Consider the following 27,016-nt stretch of genomic DNA (forward strand, 5'->3'; position numbering starts at 1 on the left):
CACCGAATGAATGATTCTCTTGTAGCTTTTTTACAGCTTCTTGCAACATCAACATGCCTATTTTTTCTATCTACCTATATGTAGTAGTGTACTTAAAAGTGGCAGTTTGTGTTTTTTTGTAGTATTTAATAGTTTTTTATGAACCTCCTAATATACATAATTTGGCCCTTGAGGGTTTATACAGTATGACGTCCGTCTTTTATTAAGTTTAAATTTTATTATTTGACAATCTGCTACCAAACACATTTGTTATAGCAACATTTATACTACATACATAGCAATCTATGTAACGTCACAGCAAATTATGGTTGAAAAAGAAAAGAAAAAACAAACATTGGACAACGGAAGAACCTACAGCGTCATAAGAGGTGGAGAGGAAATTATCACAAATTTTGGCACGGGAAAAAATCTGTACACGATTCTACAGTCCGGCGGAGATGAGACTGTGCAATAGAAAAGAAGGGCTCGAGACGAAATTCGACTACTGAAGACATGGAACACCGTCCCCATTTCAAGTTTCCTTTTCACCTATTGTAAAATGGCTTATAGATATGTTTCTAGAAATTAAGTTGTGCATACGTCTGTTCGTTGTTCTTTTTTTTTTCCTTTTTTTGCGTTTTTGCTTTTTTAGTTTTTTTTTGTTGAGAATCTACACTGTAGTTTAGGTGGAATCCTGGTTTTCAACAAAATAACAAAAAAATAAAAATAAAAATAAAAATAAAAATCATGTCAAAACAATAGAACATTTGAAACTTCAAAACCTCCTTGTAAAAATGGATCATTTATATATATATATAAGTTGCTTACGTTAAGAAAAAGAATATTTATACAATGTATTAAGAAAATGAAAAGATTTCAAAAAGGGACAACATACAAGATACGACAAGCAATCTCTAAAGCAATAAATACTACTGGTCCTAGCATTGTGACAGTTTGTATTGAATATCCCAAAACCCCCCCACCCCCCACCCCAAAACACCCATCCAATCGAGTCCACCCACCCCAACCCGAGTCAACCTCCCTCCCCCTGGTAAACAACGACAAAAAAAAAGGTAAAACGGACAACGCAATGGAACAATGCATATTAACACAGTAACCCCCCATATTTCTGTACATTTAAACAAGAACAAGTAACATCACGATTAAAGTTGTTCCTCAGTCGGAGAGGTGTCTCCACGGTCCTCGTGCCCTCTGAATTTTGGACAGCTGTAAAATGATTGGTTCACAAGCTCGTATTTAATACAAATAATGAAGGAGAACCAATTCTTTGAGAAAAGGGCTCACCGAATCCTCACCTACTTTGTATATCTGTCTTTAAACATGTCTATGTAAAACTACATAATTATGCCTTTTTCTGTTGTACAGCTGAAAATAAAAAAAGCAAAAAAATGAACAAAAACAAACCCAAAAAATTCATAAAAAATTTGGCAGATTCACAAAGCTATACTCTACAACTTAGTGTATTTAATTATCAATATTTAATCATAATAATTTCTTTTTTTTAGATAATGACAGGTCAAATATTGACCAATGAACTTTGATAAAGAATTAACGAAATTTTCAAAGCCATATCGCACAGAAAAAACAAGAGAATCAGAACACAGAATGAAAAAAAGACGAGACGCGTGACAGACGGACAGAGAAAGCGGGTTAAAAAAAAGAAAAAAAAAAGAAGCTAGTCTATCGACTTGGTTACGAGCGAAAGGGGTTGCGTCGTGGCGGAGCTGGGCAGCAGAGAGTGGGAATGACACGCCGATGTGGGCCTGGAGGAGGCGGAGCCTGTGGGTCGGGACGACGACACGTCTGAGGGGTCCAAGGAGCCGTTGTGTGCCGAGCCGGACGTTTTGCCCGCCCCGGAGTTGTCCAACAGAGATAAGGGTGGAGGCGGAGCCATGGAGAGGTGTTGGTGTTGGGACGACGAGAGCAGGGGGGGTGGTTTCATAGTCAGTGAGAGAGGTTGCATTTGTTCAGTCTGTGATTTGGACTCTTTCGAGGACGGGGAGGGAGAGACCATGGAGGGAGAGGATGGGGGGGACTCTAGTAAGCTTCCGTCCGAAGAAGGAGGACTGGCACAGCTGCCTTCACCTTGAATGTAGCGAATGCACTTCTTTTTTCTCCTAAACAAAACAAATAAAAAAAGAGGGACATGTTGAAGCTCTCAGTCTGAACCTTGGAGTGAATCACACAGAGCCTTAGCGTCCATTTAAATGCACATATCTTAAAGTCGGGACACCCATGCTGATCTCATTAGCAACTTTTGGCGGACCCACTTTGAGACACTGCATGAAAAATGGACGCTAGAGCCGGGCGAGATTAGGGTCAGAGGCGTCTCACATGGTGTCACACGATTACATGCAGAGAGGACAGGACAGAGGGAGGACGAGAGGAAGACGAACAGACGGAATGAGGAAGGAGGATGATGAAAGAGGTGAGGCCTACATCTCTCTTTGTTTTCCTTCGGTGGCGCAACGCAACTCCAAACAAAAGAACTCCACCCCGGTTTTCACAAACCGCGAGGGGATCCATCCGGTTTACACATCAGCTTGAATTATTACACTCCTCTTTCTCCCTTCTTTTTTCCTGTCTTTTTCCTCGCGTTCCTTCAGGGGAAGTTCAGATGCTGGGGTAAGAGGTTAGAGAGGAAGCGCTACTCTCAGCTTGCCCCTAAGACATGTGTGTGAGCGCTCTGCACAGAGGTCGTGGTGCCATGTTTGCATTTCTGCTCGGGTCAGGACCCTCCCTCGTCTGCTACGCCTACGGCCAGCCATTCCAGCCAGCCACATCTCGCCAGCGCCAAGCCAGCACGCCGTGAGGTAGGGGTAGAGAGAGAGAGAGAGAGACGAGAAGCGATAGGGTGAGAGAAAGCCAGAGAAACAGAGAGAGAGAGAGAGAGAGAGAGAGGGAAAACCTCAGTGTACCTTGCCCTACCTGACCTGACCAACCCCCCCTTCCTCCCCAAAAACTCTCTTTATCCTGCCTAAAGGGCGAGCTCAGTGATGCAGCCGAGGCTAACTCCAAAAAGAGAAAAGGAAGAGCAACAAATACAGAGAGTCAAATAAAAGGGAATTAAATCAAATACAGGGGGAGCTAGAGAGTTGCGGGAGAAGCGGGCTCAATTAACCGGCAACTTCCAGGTAAGGATTGTTTCTCAAGTCATACCCCTGCCTGCTCTTATGCGTGTTGGTTTCAGACGAAAGTGCGAAGAAGACACTGAGAGAGACAGCCAGGGAGGCAGATACACACTATGATGAAGAAAAAATGACAAAAGGAGGACGGAAATCTTGTCACGGCCACTTAAACCCACTTTGTGTATGGTGGGCATGCACGACATGCAGCTGGAGGGATCTGCACAGAACAGACTTGATAGGAGACATGGCACTTCAGGGTCAAAGATGGGTGAATAGAGGCAGAGATGTGCTCGTTTGATCCGTCTGCTACTCTACTCTGTGCAGTTACAAAACGCCTTTCGCAAGGAGGACGGTTGTGAATTTACAAACGGTTCGGGTCTGTCAAGGTGCTAACTGCCTGTCAAACAGCAGCAAATAAGCTAATATCCATTTTTTAAGAGCCATATTGATTCTAAGTATCTCACAGTGTTCCTTATTGATTTATGGGTCTCTGAGGGAATTTCTCCAGATGCATCTCTCAGGAAACAGAACTGAGTGGGGTCTTTTAACCTTACAGCTCCCTAAATCAAGATGCAATTACCAGCGTTTCTCTCAGCACAGCCCAAAAAATGCACAGGCTGCTCGTCTGAATAACAAGAGGTGCTGATGAACGGCATTACTTCTCAAAAAATAGAGCCTTGTTAACTCGTCCAAACAAATAAAACAGGTACTGGCTAGCAAGAAATTGCAAAATATTGCGTGGTGTCAACTTAAAAGTATGAACAACAACAACGTTTATTTTATCGTTTAACAAATCTGACATGAGCGAATCAACAAGATTCAACAGTCGCTTTTTCAATATATTGTAGACAATATGTGACCCTGGAGCACAAAACCAATCATAAGGGTCAGTTTTTTTTTTAAAATTGAGATTTTTCAACATCTGAAACCTCAATTGATGTATGGTTTGTTAGGTTATAACAATATTTGGCTGAGATACAACTATTTCAAAATCTGGAATCCGAATCTCAAAAAAATCTAAATACTGTTGCCTTTAAAGATGTCCAAATGAAGTTCTTAGCAATGCATATTACTAATAAAAAATAAGTTTTGATATATTTATGGTAGGAAATAAAAAAAAAAAATCTTAATGTTTTTTTTGCATTAAAAAAAATATTTATAATTTTAACCAATACAATGTATTTTTGGTTATTGCCCTGTGCTACGTGGTCCATGGTCACATATATAAAAATTTGCATTAAAGCTATTTTATTTTTAGTTGTTTAATGAAATTGAAATATATGAAAAAAAAATAAGTATTTGCATTTTCAGTTCACCTCCCACTGGCAGGTATGGCAAATGGGAACTTTAGCCCCTGTATCCACTCTCTAAAGTTGAGAAGCTTTCTGTTGTTCCTGAAGGAGGTCAGACTAGAGGGAGTGGATTTTGGAGAATCGGATGGATTTCTAAACTAGCAAGGACAATGAAATCGGTGGAACAGGGGATACAGCTGGGCAAGTAGAAAATGGACAGTGGAGTATCACAACAGCACAACGTCTGATGTCCACGATGAGGAAGGGTGAAAAGGAAAGAGTGCACAAGCATGACACAGAAAAGGGTATTACTTAGCAGAAACAAATACCTACCATCAACATATTCCCAATTCAAAGACTGCTTGTATTAGAACAGAAAGACAAGAGGTTGGGACTGAATAAAGGGTTATAAGAGAGGAGTGGAGAAGGAAGAAGAGGGGAGGAAAAAAAAGAGAGGGGGGATGAGATGGCATCACCCCAACCCTACCCTCCACAAAACAAGTGGCTACATCACACAGTTCTAACAGAAGTGACCAGGGCAGAACAGTACAAAACAGCAGATTAATTCCTTGGGCAGAAAAAACTCAAAAGTTTAAGCTGGACTTGAAACTTTAACCACAACGCCTTTGTAATTATTTTTTGTTATTTTCTGCCCGAGGATTTCAGTTCGTCTGAAGGATAGAAACAAGAAAGAAAGAAATCTTTGTAAAACATATAAACTGTAACAAGGCCTCAGAGATTGAAGTAGGAAAACATAATCCATGGAAAAAGTTTCGAGAGAAGAAAAGCTGATTTTGTCATCTTTAAATCATCATCATCATCATCGTTCTCCCCAAGAGTGGGGCTGGGAATATACCTGCAGGGTTTGCACCATAAACCCAGCTGGTCAAGCCCGAACAAGGCACGACACTTCTTAGGGGTATTTGCATCTGTTATCCACAGAGGAACATAAAACACAACAAAGACAGAAAAAAAAAAAGCACATGTCATTGGACACAAAAAGGCATGGTGCTATAGCAAATGATTCAGCTGTGGACATTGGTACCGTGCCTCCCCACAAACTTACCATGACCAGCTCATCTCAACCCCTTGGCCACACCCCTCCCCCTCAACGGAGGGAAACAAACCCCGCCTTTTATTACCTAACCCTGCCTCTTTTAAATTTTTCACACACTCACACAAATATTACCACACAAACGCCCCACCTAGCAATGAAAAACAAAACCCATCGCCCAGATTTGCAGAAGCTGATTGGCAGAGGAAGTGGCGTGGAGAGAATGCGAGGCCGAGAGAGCCAGAAAAGTGGGAGGAGGTACCAACGAGAGAGTTCCCCAGCTGTCACCTGCTCTAGCACACCTGCCGGCACACCAGATACACACCTGCATGGCCCACACCAGTTATTCTGCTGGTCGAGCCCGAAGCGTGCGCGACACTTCTTTGGGGCGCTCAGATCTGACGTGACGAAGAAGGGAAGAGGAAGCCAGCGCAGAGGAGAGATGAAATCAGAAAAGAGAGCGGAAAGAGAGATAAATTGAATCCAGTGAATCTGACGAGCTCTATAAAAGTCTTTTTTCCCCTACAGATCAATTAAATAATGTGCAGTCATATTTTGTTAGTAATACAAACAAATTAGAACTTAAAAACTGCAAGAAACAAATAACGAAAGTGAATGATGACAGAAATCAATACATTAGCACACAGTGCATGCCTTTCAGGCTCTTTATGGGTAAATAAATGCTCGTTCGTTAAAAGCTAAGCGTTGCGGGATGCAGCAGATATGGATACATGTCTGCCGGCCATTATCTAGGCTAGAGGAGGTGATAGGGACAGGTTGTTGAGGTAGCAGTAGCAGGGAGGTCGGAGCATTAGTTTAAGCCAGGGAAACACTACGAAGCTGCTTTGTAAACAGGCCTGGTCCACATTCATCCACCTCGAACAGCCCACCTGAGGTGTTTGAGGAGGATGAAGGCAGACTGTAAGCAAGAGGAGACAGGGCGGAGCCCGCAACCATGCTGGAGGCAGCTACTGAAGGCAGTAGATTAAGGAGGTTTACCCTGATAACAACATCTCTGGTTATTCTTATAGCATAAAGAGGTCTTTCCTATAAACATACTGCAGCTGCATGCTTAGAGTTTACCAAATCTGGGATGTTTTACATAATAACATATGACTTCTGATGAAAGTATGTGTATAATGAAAAATGGAGCAAAGGAAACAACTGAAAAGGAGCAAAATAAACTGAGCTTAGCAAATACGTAGCATTATTCATTACAGGAAGATCAATATATATTTGATATACTGCACAAGCACAAATAAACAAGTACATAAAGAACCAAAAAAAGGGGAAAAAAGCAAGTTAGTAATTTAAGACTCAAAATGACATTAGCACCTGTAATCGGAGGGAGTGAAAGGCAAGGGTTTGGAAAATATTCTCTGTGTTCTGGAAAAAAAAAGAACAAGATACAGAGGCCTTCAAAAGGTGTCCATGATGGAGAGAGACCGCAAATACATTACTCTGCATTCGTCCTGGACAATATCTCACAGTAATCAGCATCATAAAGAAGAACGGTCAAGTGAATCAAATCAATGTAATCAGCAAACCTCCTTAATTGAAAGATGGGTGATTTTATAAAACAAACCAACAAACAATCTGCTTTTAATAGTATTACTATATAAACAGGTGTATCAAAAAGCATGCAGCAGGCACAGCCCAAAGTTACGACCACATAAGCACAGTGACACAAGCATGGGCGGCACATTCAGAGGCTGGCACTCAGTCACAAGGGTGATTAACTCTCACACTCTTAAAACATACATATCACAGTGCGATAAATGATGGAGGGGGGCTGGGCAAGGGGTGGGGGGCAGCTGGTGGGACAGGAGGAGGATGTGGGGGGGGGTCATGCATATTCAATGTTATTAACGCTCGACATGGGGCGAGGGGAGGGGAGGGGGATAACAAGCAGTCTATCGTGTAAATATTGCATTGGGTAGCATAGCTATATACAAAATGAGGCAGGCACAAAAAAGAGATAAGAAAAAAAAAAGGCTGGACTTTCATCTTTGAGATGTCACACTTGTGACAGATGATGGGTCTGCTTTAATATGAGAGATAATTGCAGCTCACTTACCATTGCCCTCTCCTGCCTGCTTTTCCCTTTTTCTCTTCTTCTTTTTCCCCTGATAGTTACCCGCCAGAAAAAGAGAAATAGACAGGAACCTTAGTTATTATATTGCAGAAAAGCCCGAGACATGAAATGAACAAGAGAGCCCAATGTTTTCGCTGATTTATTTATTCATGTAAGAGCCTGAAGGTTTGAAATGCCACTGCAGGACAAAACACAACTTTCCCTATATCTCTTCTTTTGTTTATTCCTTGTTGTCTCGCTGCTGCTTAGTTTTCCTTTCATTGTGAAACGATTGGAAGCTCTTGAGGTTTCTTTGAGCGCCTCGGTTTACTGGAGGGGAAGAGCGGAGCGAGAGAACTTTCGTTGCGTTTGTCCTCCTTAAAAAACGGGTTACTGTTCCGTCGGACGTGTCCGTGATTGCATCGAGGCCGAGGTCGGGCCTAGGCCCGGACAGAGCGATTATCTTACTCCTTTGACTAGGCGAGTCAAGAAACGTGGTCAGACTCCAAGGAGAGTTGACAGGCTGGGCGGTGGGGCCGTTTGTCAGGCGCGAAACTCCGGAGAAACAGTAAACGGTGCGCTCGTTCCCCATTTCTGGCGGCGGAGAGAGATGTCCTCTTTCATCAAAGCTGCGAGGCGTTTAGGCCCTGTGGTTATTTAATTACTCTGATCTCAGCTCGCCTTTCTCTTTTTAGGTGAACCAGTGGAATACTAATGAAAGCAGGGAAAAACTAGACCTGACTGCAATGAGGAAAAGCACGTGTACAGTGGATAGATCTGAAAGTCTTCCAGCATGGCTGGAAGCTGATTAGGCTAGTCTGTTTTACTGGTTTCAGAGTGGTTTTTTACCAGCTTAAACCATCTGTATAGTTTAGTTACATGGTTTAAACAAGGCTTTAAAGTCCCCATGAAATCAAAATTAGCCTTAAGATTGTCTATAAGCTTGTGTGCTCCAAAACATTGACAAATTTCTCATTTAGAATATATGTACACATTCAAAACTTAGAGTCTTTAACTTCCGCCAATATGGATTAATGGTTTTGATGACATCATCCTGCACTTCAGCTTTTCATCAAACTTTCTGTCCAATCAAATGCTCTCCAGAATCCAACACATCCCGCCCCCTACACTATAAATAGACGCTGAAGCTGCGGCTGAAATCGGTCACTTGTTCACAGGATTAGTATTTTCTGCACGGTAAATAGCACGTAGTGCACTATATAGGGGATAGGGAATGATTTAGACAGTGTAAATATGCATTCCGTTGGAATGAATGAAGCCTGGTTTTGCTTTGTGTCATGCGAACTGCAGTCTAGAGAGAGAGATCATATCTGCGAGTCGGCACAGACCACAAAATGTGTTGGACCCATTTGAATTCTACACAGAATGGTATATTTTTTTTAGTGATATGGATGTGATTGTGGCTGTCATACACCTTCAAATGTGGCTTTACCCAGCTCAAGCTGTGGCTACTTGGCTATTGGCTACTTAAAAAGGGTTTTCCTGTCTTCCCGTTTCAGTTGAAATTACGTCAACACGTAGAATAACGCTGTGTGTTTCAAAGCACTTCAGTGGATCTTTAAAATGCTGTGTGGCTCCTGGGGAGGGAATAAAGATTGTTACTTATTGAAAACTTAAAAACTTACATAGTTGTCTCGTGCCGACCAGCCGGGGTACAGCTGCATGTGAAGCTGTCGTTCTTTCCTGGCTAGCTCGTAGTATTTGGCCTGCTCCTCTCGAGACAGAGCATGCCACTGCACATAGAGAAACACACACACACACACCACTGATATTTTAGGCCAACCACCATCATTAAAATTTCCCCTTCCCCTGCTATTGTACTTTTACTCAGTAGCAGCATTGAGCAAGATTACAATTACACCAAAATAGAAACATGAATGAGCAGTGTTTTTCCACTGCTGACAACACTGCAATCTGTGGTCTTAGTAGTTGAGACAGTCTGCTGCTGCTTTGCATGATGTAGTGTGGGTAGCACTCACCCTTCGGCCTAGGATCTGGTTGATAGCTGCGCTCTCTTTCAGTGTGCATTCTGCCACCACTTTGGCTCTCATTTCCTTCATGTAAAGCATGAACGCGTTCAGAGGTTTCTTTATGTGTGGCTGCTTCTTCTTTTCCTCTTCTTTTTTCGCATCCTGATGTTTCCTGTGAACGGGAGGGATCTGATGTTAGCCAACTTGTGATGTTATTGGATTAATGGAAGACTGGGAAGTGTAAAGTGAACTCACGAGCTGTTGAGGGAGCCGATGTCACTGTGAGAAGACTCCTGCTTGACGTTGGGCGTGACGATGGCTGGGTGGGGGATTCCTGTGGTGTGCAAACTGTGGTGGGGGGGCACCATGTGATGAGGGAACCTGGAGGAGAGAAGACTGTGTAAATCGTCAGAGTGGACACGGGTGAAATGATGGATGGACACACACATTCACAAAGCAAAGCACTGACTATGAGCTAAAGACTTGACATGTCATCACAGTGGCTATAAAGACAAAGCAGCAGTAACTTGGAAAAGTTCACCAAGACATTTAAATTTTGTCATTATTTACTCATCCTCATGTCGTTCCAAAACTGTATACGTTTTTTTGTTATGATGAACACAAAAGAAGATATTAGGAAGAACCAAACAGTTGTAGGTCTCCATTGACTTCCAAAGTAGGGAAAGAAATACTATGGAAGTCAGTGGGGACCATTAACTCTCTGGTTACCAAGATTCTTCAAAATATCTTCTTTTATGTTCAACATAAGAAAAAAAATCATACAGGTTTGGAACGACATGAGGGTGGGTAAATGATGACAAATTTTTCTTTTTGGGTGAACTATCCCTTTAATACATCTGTTATGTGGGAGAAGGGAAATGACAATAAAAGACAAATCCAAGATCTATAACTCAGGACATAAAACTATGATGCATTTCAAAATCGGATGTCGGGCAGGATAAAATTTTATCCATCAAGATTTGATTGGATAGTGGAAATAGTGGAAAAAGTGATTACATTTTGATCATATTTAATAACTTTTTTTTTTTTAAGTAAATCTTTTAGATTCTTGATCATTTTTGGGATATAATGTTATTGGTTAATTTTATTTCTTTCCAACCACATGGCCTTGTTCATATTTGACCCTGGACCACAAAACCAGTCATAAGGGTATTTTTTTTTTTAATTGATAAATCAGCTTTTCATTGATGAATGGTTTGTTAGGATATGACAATAAAGTCAAGATACGACTATTTAAAAATATGGAATCCACGGTTGCAAAAAATCAAATATTGAGAAAAATCACCTATGCAGTTCTTAGCAATGCATATTACTAATCAAAAATTAAGTTTTGACACATTTAGGCTAGGAAATTTACAAAATATCTTCACGGACCATGATCTTTACTTAATATCCTAATGATTTTGAGCATAAAAGAAAAATGTATCATTTTGACCTACACAATGTATTTTTGGCTATTGCTACAAATATACCCGTGCTACTTAAGACTGGTTTTGTAGTCCATTGTCACATTTCAGCGGTGGAGAGAACACTACATTTTGACAAAAGATAAATTACAACATTTTTTTCTTTTAAATAATGTGTTTAGATGACTCACATACCACAAACAGGATCAAATTGTTTTCATAAGCATTTTTCTTATTCAAAATAAAAATTTTGATGAATGTGGTCATTTCGGAACCATTTAAGGTGGTCATTTTCTTCTCGTTTATTTGCAATTTGAATATTTTCCTCAAAACATAAACTAAGACGTCCCCAGGCTGATTTAAAGACTTGTCTATAATATCATCCTCCTAGCATTATATAAAGATCTGTAGGAACGCACAATTCCTGAGCGTACAAATAAACACATCTGTGCCTGAATGTGTGTGTGTGTGTGTAGCGCGTCCCATTTGTGCATGGCCGTACACAAATCTGAGAGAAAGAATAGAGGATGATGAAAAAAGAAAAAGAGAAGGAATAATTCTTTTTTTCAAACAGCTCATTATCTGCTTGAGTGTGGCTATATGGCTCGGAGCCAGAATATAATGATGAGCGTAAACTCACAAGGAACAACTAGTTTCTGTTGGAGGTTCTCTCTGGGGACTGTGTTTCCCCCCAATCTCTCTTCTCCTATTCTCTCTTCCCTTCATCCCTGACACATATGTGTTTGTGCCATGTCATCCGGGCCACCCGTCCACCCGCTTCTACTGAGGGGGGACCGGCGTCGTGGCTGCAGCGCCGTGATCATTAGCCCCCACCTTTTTTCTTTCTCCTTCTGTCCTTGCATACTTGTTAACATTTCCTCTGCTCCTTTTCCTCCCGACTGTCCCACCAGCGCCGCCCCCACCCGTGCCGCAGTTGCCATAGTGAGGCCCAGGTTATGGTTTAAACATGACGGCCATCCCTTTGAAGCGCAGGGCATCATTCCGCTCATCAGCACGCAGCGGAGCCTGCCACCAATTTAGCCCTGCTGAGGGAAGAGCGAGGTGTGCCGAGAAGGGCCCCTGCAGGGTCCAATGTCTCAATCTTCTTCCACACCAGCCGAGTGTCAGTGAGTGCCATTTAATTGCCAATCGGAGCTATGGCCTCGGCGCCTGTTTAATGTATAATGACCCCGCCGGTGCGCTCTGCCTGTCATTGGCTTTCTCTTCCTCTGCGGATGGGAGCGGAGGTGCGGATGGAGGAACATATCAAAGGGCAGGCGCGGGCAGGGGCCGAGGGGCCTTACACTTCCTCCCCCTGTCACCCAGGATGGACGATACACCTGTACGACTCCAACCCCATTATCAAAACTATGTCGCTCATTTGCCGGATCCGAGTCGGCGCCGTTCGTGATCTGAAATGTATTTTTTAGGAGGCTGAAGGGTGAAAAGCAGATCGCTACATGAAGCCCTGTGTGCTCACTGCATAATAAATGGTGGCAGATAGGGCCATCAGAATCTCTCTGAGCCGAAGACAGGCACCGGAGAGCAACATATGGGCGTCTCTTAATCCTGAGGCCTCCTGGGGTTCTCGTCCAGTGACTGTGAAAGAAGACAAAGCAAGACTTCCCTCTCTCTTTTTCTTTCTCTCTCTCTCTTGCCCTCTTTATTCACAGAAAAAGCACAAACACAATTAATGAAACCTTTTCCTGGTGCTCATTATTTTGCGCAGGAGGCCAGTGACAGCGGCCGCCGCCGGTTTTGACACAAACATGCTAAAGCACCTTCCCTCCGCAGAGACACAAGACCACCACTTATTAATCTATGCTAATTCAATTACAGATTATCAAAACGCATTAGCTCTTCCCCAGCACATCACCAATCCCCCTAGCCCCCATTCAGAAGATTCAATTAGCCTGCACTGGAAATAGGATGATCACAATATAAAGGCCTCATTAGGACAGAATCAGCTGTCATTTAAGTGAAGGTCCAGTGCCGGAGCTGAGGCTGCAGACCAGCACGGGCGCCTGACGGCGGAGCAGGCCGAAATGGGCTCGTTCCAGGCCTTGGCAGGGTACAAACGACTTCTCTATGGAGCCGAGAGCTCAAAACACACACGGGGTGAAAGCTGTTGGTGTCAAATGCGCGAGGCCTCGGTTTCAGAGCCAGCTGTTAATGAAAATGAACTTTTTAAGAGTCAGGACCAGCTGCAAAGACCCTGTGCTCATAAGCGGAGCAGCTGCCAATGCACTCTGATCATCACTGCAGAGCTAAATATTGTGTTTCAGAGCTGTTATGTTTGGCCTGGCCACTTTAAACTGTGTGAGGACAATGAAAATATACTAGATGCGAGTGTGAGCTTGGACCTCATTCATTCACACAAACAGAATCAATGTTAATTGTTTGTTGAAACGTTGCTGCATTCGGTGAGAATATTTACTTTTTGTATTTTATTCGTAAAATCTTTTGTGCATAAATTTGTTAAATTGCGTAAGCTATTTTTTGTAGATTTGTTGCCTCAGTGGGTCATTTTAGAATGACTATGCTTGTTTTTGACAAAATATTTTTTATATTTTACGAATTAATGTTATTGTACACAAAAATGTAGTTACTTCGGAAATGCGACTACTTTGTATATTTGCGAATAATTTACACAAATGTGACCCTGGACCACAAAACCAGTCATTAGGGTCAATTTTATAAAATTGAGATTTATACATCATCTGAATGCTGAATAAATAAGCTTTCCATTTATGTATGATGATAGGACAATATTTGGTCGAGATACAACTATTTAAAAATCTGGAATCTGAGGGTGGGAAAAAAATCTAAATATTGAGAAAGTTGTCCAAATGAATATCTTAGCAATGCATATTACCAATCAAAAAGTAATTTTTAATATATTAATGGTAAAAAATTTAAAACATATCTTTACTTCTCGATAATCTCGTCCCATACAATGTACTGTTGGCTATCGCTACAAATATACCCATACTACTTATGACTAGTTTTGTGGTCCAGGGTAACAAATTTGTTTCTGCTTTTTTATTGAATGAGCTGTTCATGAAACCACTCTCAAGTTTATCTGACATGAGAATGATTAATAAGTATATTTACACAAATTTGTTCCGCTCGTGTTTCATGAATGAGGCCCCATGTTTGAGCAATGGTTGAGTTATCGTAATGTCCCGAACAGAAACACTATACGGGACATTTCTGTGAGCTCTAAAGTATCTTCTCCCAAGTTTTTCTCCCCTCAAAAATGCTCAAACCCTGGCCAGTGTATAAGGGTGAACAAAACCCCTCCCTGTTCCTCCCTCCTGTTCTTGCTTCCCTGCTCACATTTATCCATCAACGTCCACTGGTCTAAGCTCGCCAGGCCTCCAGAGCTGCTTTTCCAATCACGCTGCAATTAAACAGGAGTTTGTCCCTGTCTGGAGACACAGGCTGGGCTTGAGTTGGTCTCCATTTCTCGAAACTATAAACCAGATCTGCCTCTGTGCCTCTCTGGCTAGTCTCAGCAGTACCACCATCATCATCATCTTTGCGAAAAGAGTATCGTATGTTTCAGATTAGGAGGGAAAGGCAGAGTAAATGCAGAAGAAGGTGACCACCAAATGAAGCTGTTTGTGTTTAAATGACATAAAAGCTACAAAGCAAACAGAGATTTGTCATCTACAGCAAACACCTCCCACTTCTCACATAACAGATGAGTAAGAGTCACAAGGGAGCAATCACTGCGGCAGTTAAAACAAACATACGCTCACACACATATCCCACAATCCCCCCACGCACACAAGCATTAGTGCTCTCTTGGGGACATTTGCGTCCAAATCGCCACTTGAACCAGACCCCAAAGGGGCACAACGAAGCTCTCGCTCAGTGTCCAATCGACGGCCCCCCGAAATCTGTGATCGCAGTTCAATTGACAGTCTTCTCATTCTCTGGCATTCAGTCGGGGTAAACGTTCTTCAGGGGTCTCATTATAAAATGATAACAATAATTAATATTTTAATACGTAGCGGATCGCGTGGGACCGTCTTTTTGAACACTGAGGCGAGAGCTGTCTCTCCTTAAGGGAGAAGTTTGCAGGGGTTTGACACGCTCGCGTTTTCAGCGAGCCGGCCGTCCCAAGGCTCAACTCACCTTGACATGGACGCATTGACAGTGAGGGCAGTCGGGTAGGGGTGTCTGAAACCTCCCGTCGTGATTGGGTAAACTGGTTGACCTTGCCTAGGAAAAGAAGAAAGGAAGAGAGGTAAAGGAAGGGATGAAAAAAGAGAAAAAAGCACTCTCTATGCAGGCGGCTTTATTCTCATTTGATCAGAACAAAAATCTAGGGGATTGCAGAGCGCAGATCAAAGGCAAGCAAACTCTGAACAATTTGAATGCCACAAATCTGATAGGAATGGCTAATTAAATTTCATAACCCCGCGCTTGGTGTCGATGGAGGCCCCTCTCCCTGAGCTGAAACTAGGTGTTTTGTTGTGCTAATTAAAGACGAAGCACCGGCCCCTTTAATGGAGCCATCACGCTAATTGAGGTCTACACATCCAAAGACAAACAATAATGAATGTAAATTTATACCAAAATAAAGTGCAGAGAATCAAAGGGCCGTGGCTGCGCTTGGGGCCTCTCTCGGTATTTAGATCGCGGTGAGAAAACATTAAATTAACAGAGCTTAATTTGTAGCCTTTTGTCATATTAACAAGTGTTGACAAGAGTTACCAGGGGAGAGCCCCCGTGTGGAATTGTGGGTAAAATACTGGCAATCACAGTTCATTACTCTAATTGGACAATACAGAGACATGCAAAATAGCATTTGCCACAAAGAGGCAATTTAGAGTTTAGGGGATGAAGAAAGCCACGGGTGCATTGCTGTGGGCCCCAGCGGTGCCTTTCCAGAATGTATAAACTCTACAGAGGTTAGGAGTTAGCTTTTGTGGCATGTGATGGCCCAAGTCTCAAACGGCATCTTAAACACCCACAGACCCACAGCAAGGTGGACACAGGCCTGGTGAATATACACAATGGCAAAAGCAACACATTTGAACAAATGTGACCCTGGACCACAAAACCAGTCATAAGGGTCCATTTTTTATCAAATTCAGATATTTTGAGAATATTTGGCTGAGAAATGTGAAAATCTGGAATCTGAAGGTGCAAAAAAATCGAAATACTGAGAAAATCGCCTTTAAAGTTGTCCAAATAAAGTTTTTAGCAATGCATATTACTAATCAAAAATTAAGTTTTGATATATTTATGGTAGGAAATTTACTACATATCTTCATGGAACATGATCTTAATATCCTCATCTAAATATCACAAATATCAGGGTCACAGGGTCACAAATATGTATGTCACAGTATATATAAGCGGAGCCCAAAAGTCCGGTTCTCCAAGCCGTAAAAATCAAATACAATATACATTGAAAAAATGTATATATTTTAAATTAAATATTTTAAGAATGTTTAAAAATACATATAAAAAAATTTAAATTCAAAATAAATTAATAGCATTTTTAAGATCTCAGACTTTGGACCGCACTTTACATCATGTTATAACAGCACAACAAATGTGACCCTGGACCACAAAAACCAGTCATAAGGATCTTTTTTTTTTTATTCATTGATGTATGGTTTGTTACTCAAGAACAATATTTGGCCGAGATACAATTATTTGAAAATCTGGAATCTGAGAGTGCAAAATCGCCTTTAAAGTTGTCCAAAGGAAGTTCTTAGCTATGCATATAACTAATATTTACGGGAGGAAATTTACAAAATATCTTCATGGAACATGATCTTACTTAATATTCTAAAGAGAAATCTATCATTTTGACCCATACAATGTATTTTTGGCTATTGCTACAAATATACCCGTGCTACTTAAGACGGGTTTTGTGGACCAGGGTCACAAATAATCACTCAATAATTTTCAAAGACTAATAACAATCATAAAGACGAAAAAGAGGAATAAAATTGGGCTGCTTACTGTGGTACTAACCATCCTAACGGATGGGGAATCTGGCCTACAGTGCCAGGTGACAGGGGGTAGTAGGGGGATATATCTGAAGGATGTGGAGGCCTTGGGATTCCTGCAAGAGAAATATAAAAAACGCAAAGAAAAGAATGAAGAGAGAGAGAGACGTGTATGTGTGTGTGTGTGTGTGTGTGTGTGTGTGTGTGTGTGTGTGTGAAAATGTTTCTGCTCTTGTCCTGACACAGAAATTCCCCGATGAAGTTTAAGTGTTAAATTTATCCTTTGTGAGATACACAATTGAACAAAGTCAACATCAGAGGGAGGTGGGAGAGGGAGGAGGTTGAGCTCACATGCACAGCTCTAAATCACACGTTCTGATCAAAGCTTGTGGAGGCAGCCACGATGTTGTATGGCACACGGGGGAGAGGGGAAAAAATACAGAGCCCTGTCACATTTGTCTATCGAATCAGAGGATTAACAACGGGCGATAATTGAGGTTCACAAGTCAACAACGCAAACACCGCACCACGTGCTAAGAGAGACTGACACATTAGCGCCGGATGTCTGTTCAAGTGCCGAAACACTCTCAATATTGCTTTTAGAGTTTAACGGCCAATTAACCACATACATGTGGTGGCTAGAAGGTCAAAAACAAACCCTAAATAAGAATTCAGTAGTTTACAATAGCACATGTTACCATAGAATATATTACAACTAGTGCTGGGAAACGATTAATCGCGATTAATCGCGATTAATCACATTAAAAAAAAACTTTTGTGCACATAATATATGTGTGTACTGTGTATATTTTTATGTATATATAAATGCACATACATGCATATACACAGCCACTCAAAAGTTTGGGATCTGTAAGATTTTTAATGCTTTTTAAAGTAGACTTTTCTGCTCATCAAGGCTGTAAAAAACTGTAATATTGTGAAATATTATTGCAATTTAAAATAGTGGTTTTCTATTTCGTTATACTTTAAAATAGAATTTATTGTCATGATGCAAAGCTTAATTTTCAGCATCATTACTCCAGTCTTCAATGTCACATGATCCTTCAGAAATCATTCTAATATGCTGATTTATTATCAATGTTGGTAACAGTTGTGCTGCTTCGTATTTTTTTGGAACCTGTGATACTTTTTCAGGATTCTTTGATGAATAAAACGTTAAAAAGAACTGCATTTATTTAAAATAGAAATCTTTTGTAACAATATACACTACCTTTCAAAGTTTGGGGTGAATATTTTTTTCTTTCTTTCTTTCTTTGAAAAAAACTTTTATTCAGCATGGATGTGTTAAATTGATAAAAAATTATAGTAAAGACTTACATTGTTTGAAAAAAAATATATATATTTTGAATAAATACTGTTCGTTTTAATATTTTATTCATCAAAGAATCCTGAAAAAAGTATTCCAGGATCCAAAAAATATTAAGCAGCACAACTGTTTCCAACATTGATAATAAAAGTAATAAATCAGTATATTAGAACAATTTCTGAAGGATCATGACACTGAAGACTTGAGTAATGGCTATTGAAAATTCAGCTTTACATCACAGAAATAAATTATATTTTAAAATATATATTAAAATAAAACATTTTGAACTGCAATAACATTTCATAATATTACTTTTTTTCTGTATTTTTGTCAAATAAATGGAACGTTGATGAGCATAAGAGACTTGTTTTAAAAGAACATTAAAAATCTTGCTGATTCAAACATTTGAGCAGCAGTGTATATATTTAAGAAACATATGTTGTGTTTATATATTATATATATAATATAAATTATATGAATATAAATATATACATGTAAATATTTTCAAAATATACACTATAAGTACACACACATATGTATTGTATTAACAAAAACGTATTTTTGGATGTTTCTATTTTTAGCAACAACGTATGCTAACAAGATAGCTATCTTCGGTCAGACACGGTGTCTACCTTATACCTCAAAATCGAATAAATCTAGTTTCGTAAAAATAAAAACTCAATCTAAAAGTAAACGACTGAGACGCGCATAAATGTTAGCCGAACAAGGAAAACAATGCCTCCACAGCACATTGACACTGCGTACAGCGGTCTTAATACAATTTGTTAATTAATTAAACTCTAAACTCAATTAAGCGAGCCATTAAGCAGCACATTAAACAGTCTCTGAGTCCTTAAAGAGGCCCTTAGTGATAAGGTCTGTTATGAGAGCAGAAAAAGCCCTCTGTAAAATCAACATGCAGGTTGTCGACAGCTTTGAAGAGCAGCTGCTCGACTGTATAATGTTGCAGAAAAGCAAAATGCCCCTCTGTGCGATAATCTGATTCTGAAACATACCACCAAATGACATTATATCACACCTGAAGAGAAATCCTTTCCTGATAGATACAGCATAAACCTTCAAATCGAGTTTCCTAGTAAAGCTCCTAGTAAGCTCATACAGTTTTCATCCTGCTAGGGAAATCGAGATTCCGCAATTGTCCGATTTGTGTGTCATCAAAAGGGGGCAAAGATTGAGATTTTGTTTCTTGGTTTCCCGCAGTTACTTCTCCCAGAAGTCAAGTGGCTCCACAGGCTTAACCGACCCAGGTCAACAGCTCCATCTCAACATGCACACAAAAGGAGGGGTGCAACCTTGGCCCAGAGCCAAGACGACTCCGAAACGCTCTGATGCATCTTACCAGGTAGACTGCCGAGATCATACAGTGTACCCTGACAGCACCGTTAGTTAACCAGGCCTGAAGGTTAGCCTTGGGTTTCGTCCTGGCTGTTTTGAAATTCATGAATGTAAAGAAGACGTGCATGCATATGTACCTGTTTTGGGGTCCACGTCTGCCTGTAGATGTGGAGGGGGGTTCCCAGGCGTGAAGTGCTCATTGCTGTAGGTGATCAGAGGTGTGAGCGGGTGCACATGGTGAGGGTGCTGTACCACGGGGACCTTATTAGACTGGCAAGAAACAGAAAAAGAGAGGGGAAGGGGGTGGGAAGAAGAGGACGCTGTTAATACATGTTTGGGTTGAGGGAAAAAACACTTGTGCGTCAATTTCTCAATTTCAACTATGAACCGCTTTCTAAGGTGCACATTATTGATTCAAACAGATGCATAAAAGACAGTGACTGATTGCATTACGTTTACTATCACCGAAATAAACCAAATGACAGTCAGTCTAAGTCTAAGCACACTCCCTCCTCTTTTCCTCTGGGTTACCCGCATCTCACACTCCCACCCTTTCCTCTTCCTTCAGGGTCTGGTTTTGGAGGGTTTGCATTATAAAAGATAGGAGAGGAGGGGTGAAGGGGAAGAGAGAAAATCCATTTCTGCATTTTGGTCAAATTGGTTTTAGCTATGTAATCTGCTCTTTGTGTTCTTAAGTGGCACAGGCCCCATTTTCAATTACCCAAGATTACAGTCAAGCAGAGGGGTGCTCAGGCATAGCCTGGCATTAGTGTATACCCAGTACACGCGACCTAACCAGATTACTGCCGTGCCGTAGATTTGACGGGCCACACGTGGACTGGGATACTCTTCCGCATAAATCGACGCAAGCTGACACGAAAACATCTCGCACCCTGAGTTGAGAGGCGCCCGTGTGTCTGATTGACAGCTGTGCAAGTCTTAGACGTGCCAAAACGTGCCAAATTAAATCCAGCACTTGAGATGTTGTTCAAAAACAATGGTGTTGAATGTCAGGACGTGTTTTATAAAAGCAGAGGTGAGCCATCCTTTTGTCAAGACTAAAATATCTAAGCTTTGAGAATGAGAAGGACACCAGGGCCCAGGCCTGAGAGGTTGAAGTATCCATCCAGGGCCTCTAAACGTGGAGAAAGAGGCACAGAGAGAGGCCACTTCCAGCATTGGGGGGCGTTCCGCTCTGCCATATTCCCAATGAAAGATTAATGAACTGAACAGAGCTGCTTGGGGAAAGAAAAGGGGCTCTGGGGATGTTTTCAGGGCCCCTGAGAGTGGAAAACAGCGTGGAGACAGAAAGAGAAATGGCAAAGGGAAAGCGCAAGGCCATGGAGAAAAACACTAAAGGAGAGATAGGATATAAAAATACATTTTAAAAAAGAAAGACCTGTCATCAGAACAGCAGAAGGGGATGATGACAGCTGCCAAACACAGCTGACGAGTTTGCCATTAAGGGAACGGTGCCGCACACACCCCTCCACCGCAAGCTACCCTGTAACCTCCCCCTCAGTAATGATGTGAAAGAATGTTGTCAATTCTCCCTGCGCTGAAAGGCTTTAGTAGCCATTTAAATGAGTTCTTTTGTCCAGGGCCTCTCCATTGAGGGACAGCTCCAAATGGCTGTCCACTGCGGCCACATTCACCCAGAGACAAGCCAAATGATTTACATCACAGTCACTGGGCCTAACAGAACCCCTTTCAAACGCCACACAGCCATGCGAAGAATAGTCGGGCATCCCGTTTATCTGGCTTCTGGGGAGCGCAGCACGCTATCGCGACTCGCTACAGTTGCGTTTCTGCTCGCTTCTCCACCTAAACGGATCAGCAAGAAGAGAAAAATTTAATTTCCTCAACTTTTATTCTAAAACGCGCCTGCTAAAATGACAACTAAAAGACTTATTTTAAAACACCCAAGCACTTTTCTGTTTCGTTTCTGGACAAGACACACAGCGGGACAAAAATAACACGCCGCAATGGATAATCACCATACAAAGACGTATTCTTCAAACAATTTCCCTTCTGAGTGCTATTCAGGTCCATTAAGTCTTCAGTCTTAAGAAAAGCTCCACAATGAATGTGGCTCTATTGACCTCGTTGCTATTGTACGATGGCTTTCCCCTGTTCTTCCAGACGTGGCTAATTGTCTCTAGCAACTCAGGGGAGTGAGGAAGACCACCTACGTACGCGCCCGTGCATGGTCGCGGACAAGCGCGTACTGTCGGACGCTAACAATCGCAGAATAAGCGTTCTTTAAAACCCTACTTCTAAACAACTCATTGAGTTTAGAGACTGACACACGGAGGTCCAGCAAGACGCACAATAAACCCACACAAGGAACACAAAGAAAATATGTGGGCGTCTTTTTCCCTATTATGTGCAAAGAAAGCGGGCTACTTCCTGTTTAATCGTTTGCCAATACCTCCCACCACAAGCATCACAACTGCACAGAGGAAAAAAGGCTAAAGGACTAATTCGCATAACCAGGTAAATAATAATAATAATAATAATAATAATAATGGTGATATTAAAAAAGAAAGCTAGGTTTCTAAATGTGGTATTTCCTCAGAAAACCATCAGTTTGTAGAAGAGGTAAATACTCTTAATGTGTCAGCTCATCATCAAATCTGTCTGTGTACCCATTGAGCATTTGAGTAAATCTGTAGACATACGTACCCTCCTTCGAACCAATGAGATTGACAGTTTCTGCTTGGGGTCGTGACCCCTAGTGGTGGTCTTACAAAAGCCTAGCCTGTTTTAATGGACAGGCCATGGAGAGACCTGTTTGTCTAAGAAGAGCATGTCACACTCATTTTGATGCAGCGTCTATCAAATTCTGTCCTTCTGTCCTGTCAAAGTAATGTGCGCGCACACACACACACACACACACACACACACACACACACACACACTCTCTCTCAACCTTTAACATCTTTAGGTGAGTCTTCAGACAGTTGTTTAGTGTTTTAGTTATCACAAGAATTACTTTTTATACTCAAAAAATACACACTGTCACTTTAGAGAAAGAATATATGAGAGTTCCCACTCATTTTGAGCAACAAACTGTAATGTTTTTAATCTTTTTACTAACAATTAATTGGTAAATGTTATTATTTTTATATACATATAATCTTTTTTTTTAATAACTTATATATCGCCTTTCACAAATACTCATGCCACTTTACAGGGTAAGATTAACAACAAAGCAAAAAAAAAAAAAATCGTAAAATATCATTAAAATAGAGACTTTAAGAAATTCTATCTAGAAAAATAAATATTTAAGACTAGAAAACAGTTAGAAAAATATGCATTGTATGTATATAAAATACGTATTTACTATCCATAATAAATTTCAATAAATTTCAATAATTCATAAAAAAATTCAATAAATGATAAAATATAATCAAATGTATGAGAATCCTGATATTAATTAAATCTTATATGAGATGATTATTAGAAAAATAACTGAAAAAATAATTATTTCATAGTGACTGTAAAAGTGCTATTTAGACAATTAAATATGGAAGAACAGAACATAGTTGGAAAAGTATACATTTACTACATACATTTCCAAAATAAATTATAATTTCAATAAATTATAAAAAATATATAATTTAAAATGTACAGCTTAAAATGTATGAGAATCCTGATATTAAGTAAATTTACATCAGATGATTATTAGAAAAATACTTTTAAAATAATAATTTCATAGTGACTGTGAAAAAGTATTTTTTTAACAATTTAATATTTAAGAGCAGAAAACATTAGTATAAACGTTAGTATACATCTACTATATAATTTCCATAATAAATCATAATTTAGATAAATCACTATACTCATATTTTAAAATGTACAACGTAAAATGTACGAAAACCCTGATATTAAGTAACCCTTACATCAGATGATTATTAGAAAAATAATTACAAAAAATAATAATTTCATAGAGGTTGTGAAAGTTTTTTTTAGACATAAATATTTAAAACCAAAACATAGTTAGAAAATATATATTTACTATAGAAATTTCCACAATAAATCATAATATTCTTATTTTAAAATGTACAACTTCTAGTAATTTTACAGAAAATATATATTTACTATAGAAATTTCCACAATAAATCATAATATTCTTATTTTAAAATGTACAACTTCTAGTAATTTTACATCAAATCATTTTTAGAAAGGTAATTGTAAAACAACAATAATTTTATAAAGATGGTGAGATGGTGATGGTTTTTAGACATATACATTTAAGAGTAGAACATAGAAAGTATATTTACTATTTATAAATTCCCATAATCAAAATCTAAATGAATCATAACATTCATATTTTAAAATGTACAAGAACCCTGATATTAAGTAAGTCTTAAGTTAATCATCAGACGATTGTTAGAAAAATAATTACAAAAATATACATATTTTTACTGTGAAATTAAATATTTAAGAGCAGAATATAATTAGTTTCACTTTATAAATTTCCATAATAAATGTACAATTTAAAATGTATAAGTACACAATACTAAGTAAAACCTTACATCAGCTGAAAAAATTGTGATATTTGGTTATATCACTGACATTTGGTTATTCTTAAGAGGCCTGTGGAAGAGATACAAGGAAAAAGAGGAAGACAGAGGGCCCGACAGCAGCAGGAAAAAGCTGTTGGCGCTGCATTTCCGCTTGGTGGCACCTTGCAGAGCAATTTAAAGACAAAATGTGAAGGTGGCGACCTTGTGGCCCCTGAGGGCCCGAGCGCCTCTCTCCGCTTTACGGCATGATATGATGAGTTGTCACTGGAGCTTGTGGGCTCTAATGAGCTGTAGTGGGGCTGGGGTGGAGGGGGGGGGGGGTATGGACACGCAGGGGGTGTGACATCCTCATGATGGATAGAGGGGTTCTCAGGCCTGCGAAATTCCAGAGCAAGCAAAAAAAGCTGCCAAGGACTTGAACTCGAGAAGCGTATGTGCCAATGGCTCGCGTCCAAGCGCAATGGACACAATGCAGAAAACATCCACGCTTATTTACATACGGGAATGTTCAAACGAGCAAGAAACAGATGCAGCCAAATGCACGCTGCCGCTTGCAAAGCAGAAAGAGCTCGAAATGAGACAGAACTTCAAAAGAATGTGGAAGTATGATGATGTCACCGTCACTATAACAACCCTCTTCCACCCACCACTCGCTCACACACACACACACACACACACACACACACTATACATACAAACAAAACAAATGCCTAACTATGACTCTCTTTGAAAATATAAATAGCAGCTTCTCTTCTGTTCTCAATACAAAAAAAAAACAGCCAATTTTTTACTTCCTTCATATGAAAACAAATACAGACTAAATCAAATTCTCAAGTAGTTAAAAAATGAGAATTTTTTAATTAAATTAGAAAAAATGTAATATAGCTTCTAATGAAATTGAAAGCAACATAAAAGAGCATGAATATTTAACAAATGTCAATTCAAAGCAAAAAAAGAAAAATTAAATGACAACTAATTTTCTTAAATGCAAATTTCAAAGCACCAAGAATACTTATTACACACATATTATTACTTCCTTTCCAAACTTTGAACCCTGTCATCAGACACTTTTTACCTAAACGCACATCTTCAAATGCCAAACACACACACACTCACAGACATCTTAAGCCACTTAAAATGACAGTGCATCCTTTAGCACAATCCTGGCACAGAGTCAGTCTAACAAAAGCAGAAAGAAGATTTTAAAAAGGCCACAGGAGTGTGAAAACAGCGTGTGTATTAGCGCTGAGCACTTACCCAGGCATTAAGACTGAATTGCCAGCAGCCAACCTGCTGTAGGAGAGACAGCCCAGAGGCCAGAGAGCCAGTCTTTCCTCCCCTCTCCTCCAGCCCCAGTGAAAGGCCTTCTCTCGGGTACATGAGCAGCGCCGCGGCCCTCCTCCCCTGTCCTCCACCTCTTACTCCCGCCAACGAATAAGAGTATTTCTCCTTTCTTCCCTCTCTTCTTGTTCTTTTTCAACCTTAGCTTCTTTCCCAAAACTGCTATTGTGTTTGAGCGGGCGCATGTGTGTGTCCCACACCAAAGGGTCGCACACACAGAAGTTCACGCGCACGCCATTGTTCGCAGGGCTGTTTTTTTTTTTTTCTCTCTTTTTTTGGAGAGCTGCGTCTTAGGACGTCCGGCAAGGCCTGTCCTCCGCCGGCAGATAATCACTCATTTCTCCGTCAGGTTTTTTCCTTCAGCGGTCAGTCGGTCCAAGTGATACTTTTTTTTTTTTTTAAGATGAAGAGAACTTGATAGTTATCAGAGCTGCAGAGATGTCTTCCCACAAGCAAAGAAACATGAAAAACCACTAGGAAAAAAAGGCTTATTATGGTTGTGCATGTGTCTGTCCAAGTTTGTGTGTGTGTGTGTGTGTGTGTGTGTGTGTGTGTGTGTGTGTTTGTGTGGGTTCTGCAGTGCCTCCAGGATGCCCAAAGACGAACTAGCAGCTTGAAAAGCCTTGGCTACAACAAGGTAAAGCGAGCAAGGCAAGGGAAGAAGACAGAAAGAGAGAGAGCGAGAGAAAAGACAAGAGAAAACAACATCCACAAAGGGAGGGCAAGATCAGCAAAGTGTGGCAAGCAGTCACTTAGCTGTGTGATTCTGACAGTCCCCTCTCTAAGCCCACCATCCGGGGGAGGACGGAGGAAAAGGGGAGAAAGGTATTTGTCTCCGTTTTGACATGGATGTGACATCAATGTGGGGTCTTGTTTCTATTGTTTTATTCCCGCTTTTGCTTTTCGAGGGGAATAAAGAAGCTCCTACATTTAACTCTTCATGGCCTTGCCCTGACAAAACTACAAAGGCCTTTGGTGCACCTACTTCACAGATACTTATTTTTATTTGTGTGTATTTTTTATTTTACTTTGCTGGTTTGAAATCATTTTTCTACATATGAACTCTCTGGATTCACATTTACCAAAAAACGAGAAACTGAAATATCTAATTAAAAACTTTCCTAACCTAATCTGATCAAACTCTGTTTGATCAAATCTAAAAAATTCTATCTTTTCCCTAGTTTTTTTTAATTTCAAATGTAATTTGTAAAACTATTTTAAACTTTTCAATTTGCATTTGACAAATTCACTTCTAAAATTATTTTGCACATTTTTTCCCTCAAACATTTAAAAGCAAAATCTTACCTCCATTTTTACAAAACTGTGAAAGTGTGCATGCTGGTTTTTCCAGCACTTAAATTTTCCCTCTCTTTCTCTTCGCCGCTTTTCGGCTGCTGTCCTTCGGCCCTAAATGCCAAAACAAAACCCTGGGAATGTCCTCTACAAGACTCGCACAAAAGCCGGCCTGACAAGTAAAAGAGCCCCGGCAACGTGGCAGCTAATTGCCTCCCCTCCCTCT

The 27,016-nt window shown here is 40.4% G+C and overlaps 1 protein-coding gene across 27 annotated transcripts in view; it reads right to left on the reverse strand.

The window, feature by feature from the left end:
- Positions 1 to 1,012: 1,012 nt before the first annotated feature.
- Positions 1,013 to 27,016, reverse strand: part of tcf7l2 (transcription factor 7 like 2) — a 93,608-nt gene continuing 67,604 nt past the window's right edge. For 3 of the 27 annotated variants that reach the window (XM_073828859.1, XM_073828875.1, XM_073828867.1), the window contains 10 exons: positions 19,762 to 19,894; positions 16,955 to 17,057; positions 15,110 to 15,196; positions 9,795 to 9,935; positions 9,549 to 9,711; positions 9,194 to 9,302; positions 7,552 to 7,614; positions 6,810 to 6,860; positions 5,800 to 5,872; positions 1,013 to 2,117 (listed from right to left, as the gene is read on the reverse strand). In XM_073828859.1, the coding sequence (XP_073684960.1) occupies positions 1,676 to 2,117; positions 5,800 to 5,872; positions 6,810 to 6,860; positions 7,552 to 7,614; positions 9,194 to 9,302; positions 9,549 to 9,711; positions 9,795 to 9,935; positions 15,110 to 15,196; positions 16,955 to 17,057; positions 19,762 to 19,894 (1,365 nt within the window). In that variant the 3' untranslated portion in view covers positions 1,013 to 1,675. Of the gene's footprint in view, positions 2,118 to 4,752; positions 4,815 to 5,276; positions 5,350 to 5,799; positions 5,873 to 6,809; positions 6,861 to 7,551; positions 7,615 to 9,193; positions 9,303 to 9,548; positions 9,712 to 9,794; positions 9,936 to 15,109; positions 15,197 to 16,954; positions 17,058 to 19,761; positions 19,895 to 25,413; positions 25,805 to 27,016 lie in introns of those variants that run through there. The other 24 variants (XM_073828864.1, XM_073828876.1, XM_073828871.1 and 21 more) reach the window with 20 other exon arrangements.

This window comes from Garra rufa, chromosome 22 (assembly GCF_049309525.1).
Source record: "Garra rufa chromosome 22, GarRuf1.0, whole genome shotgun sequence".
Taxonomy (NCBI): Eukaryota; Metazoa; Chordata; class Actinopteri; order Cypriniformes; family Cyprinidae; genus Garra; species Garra rufa.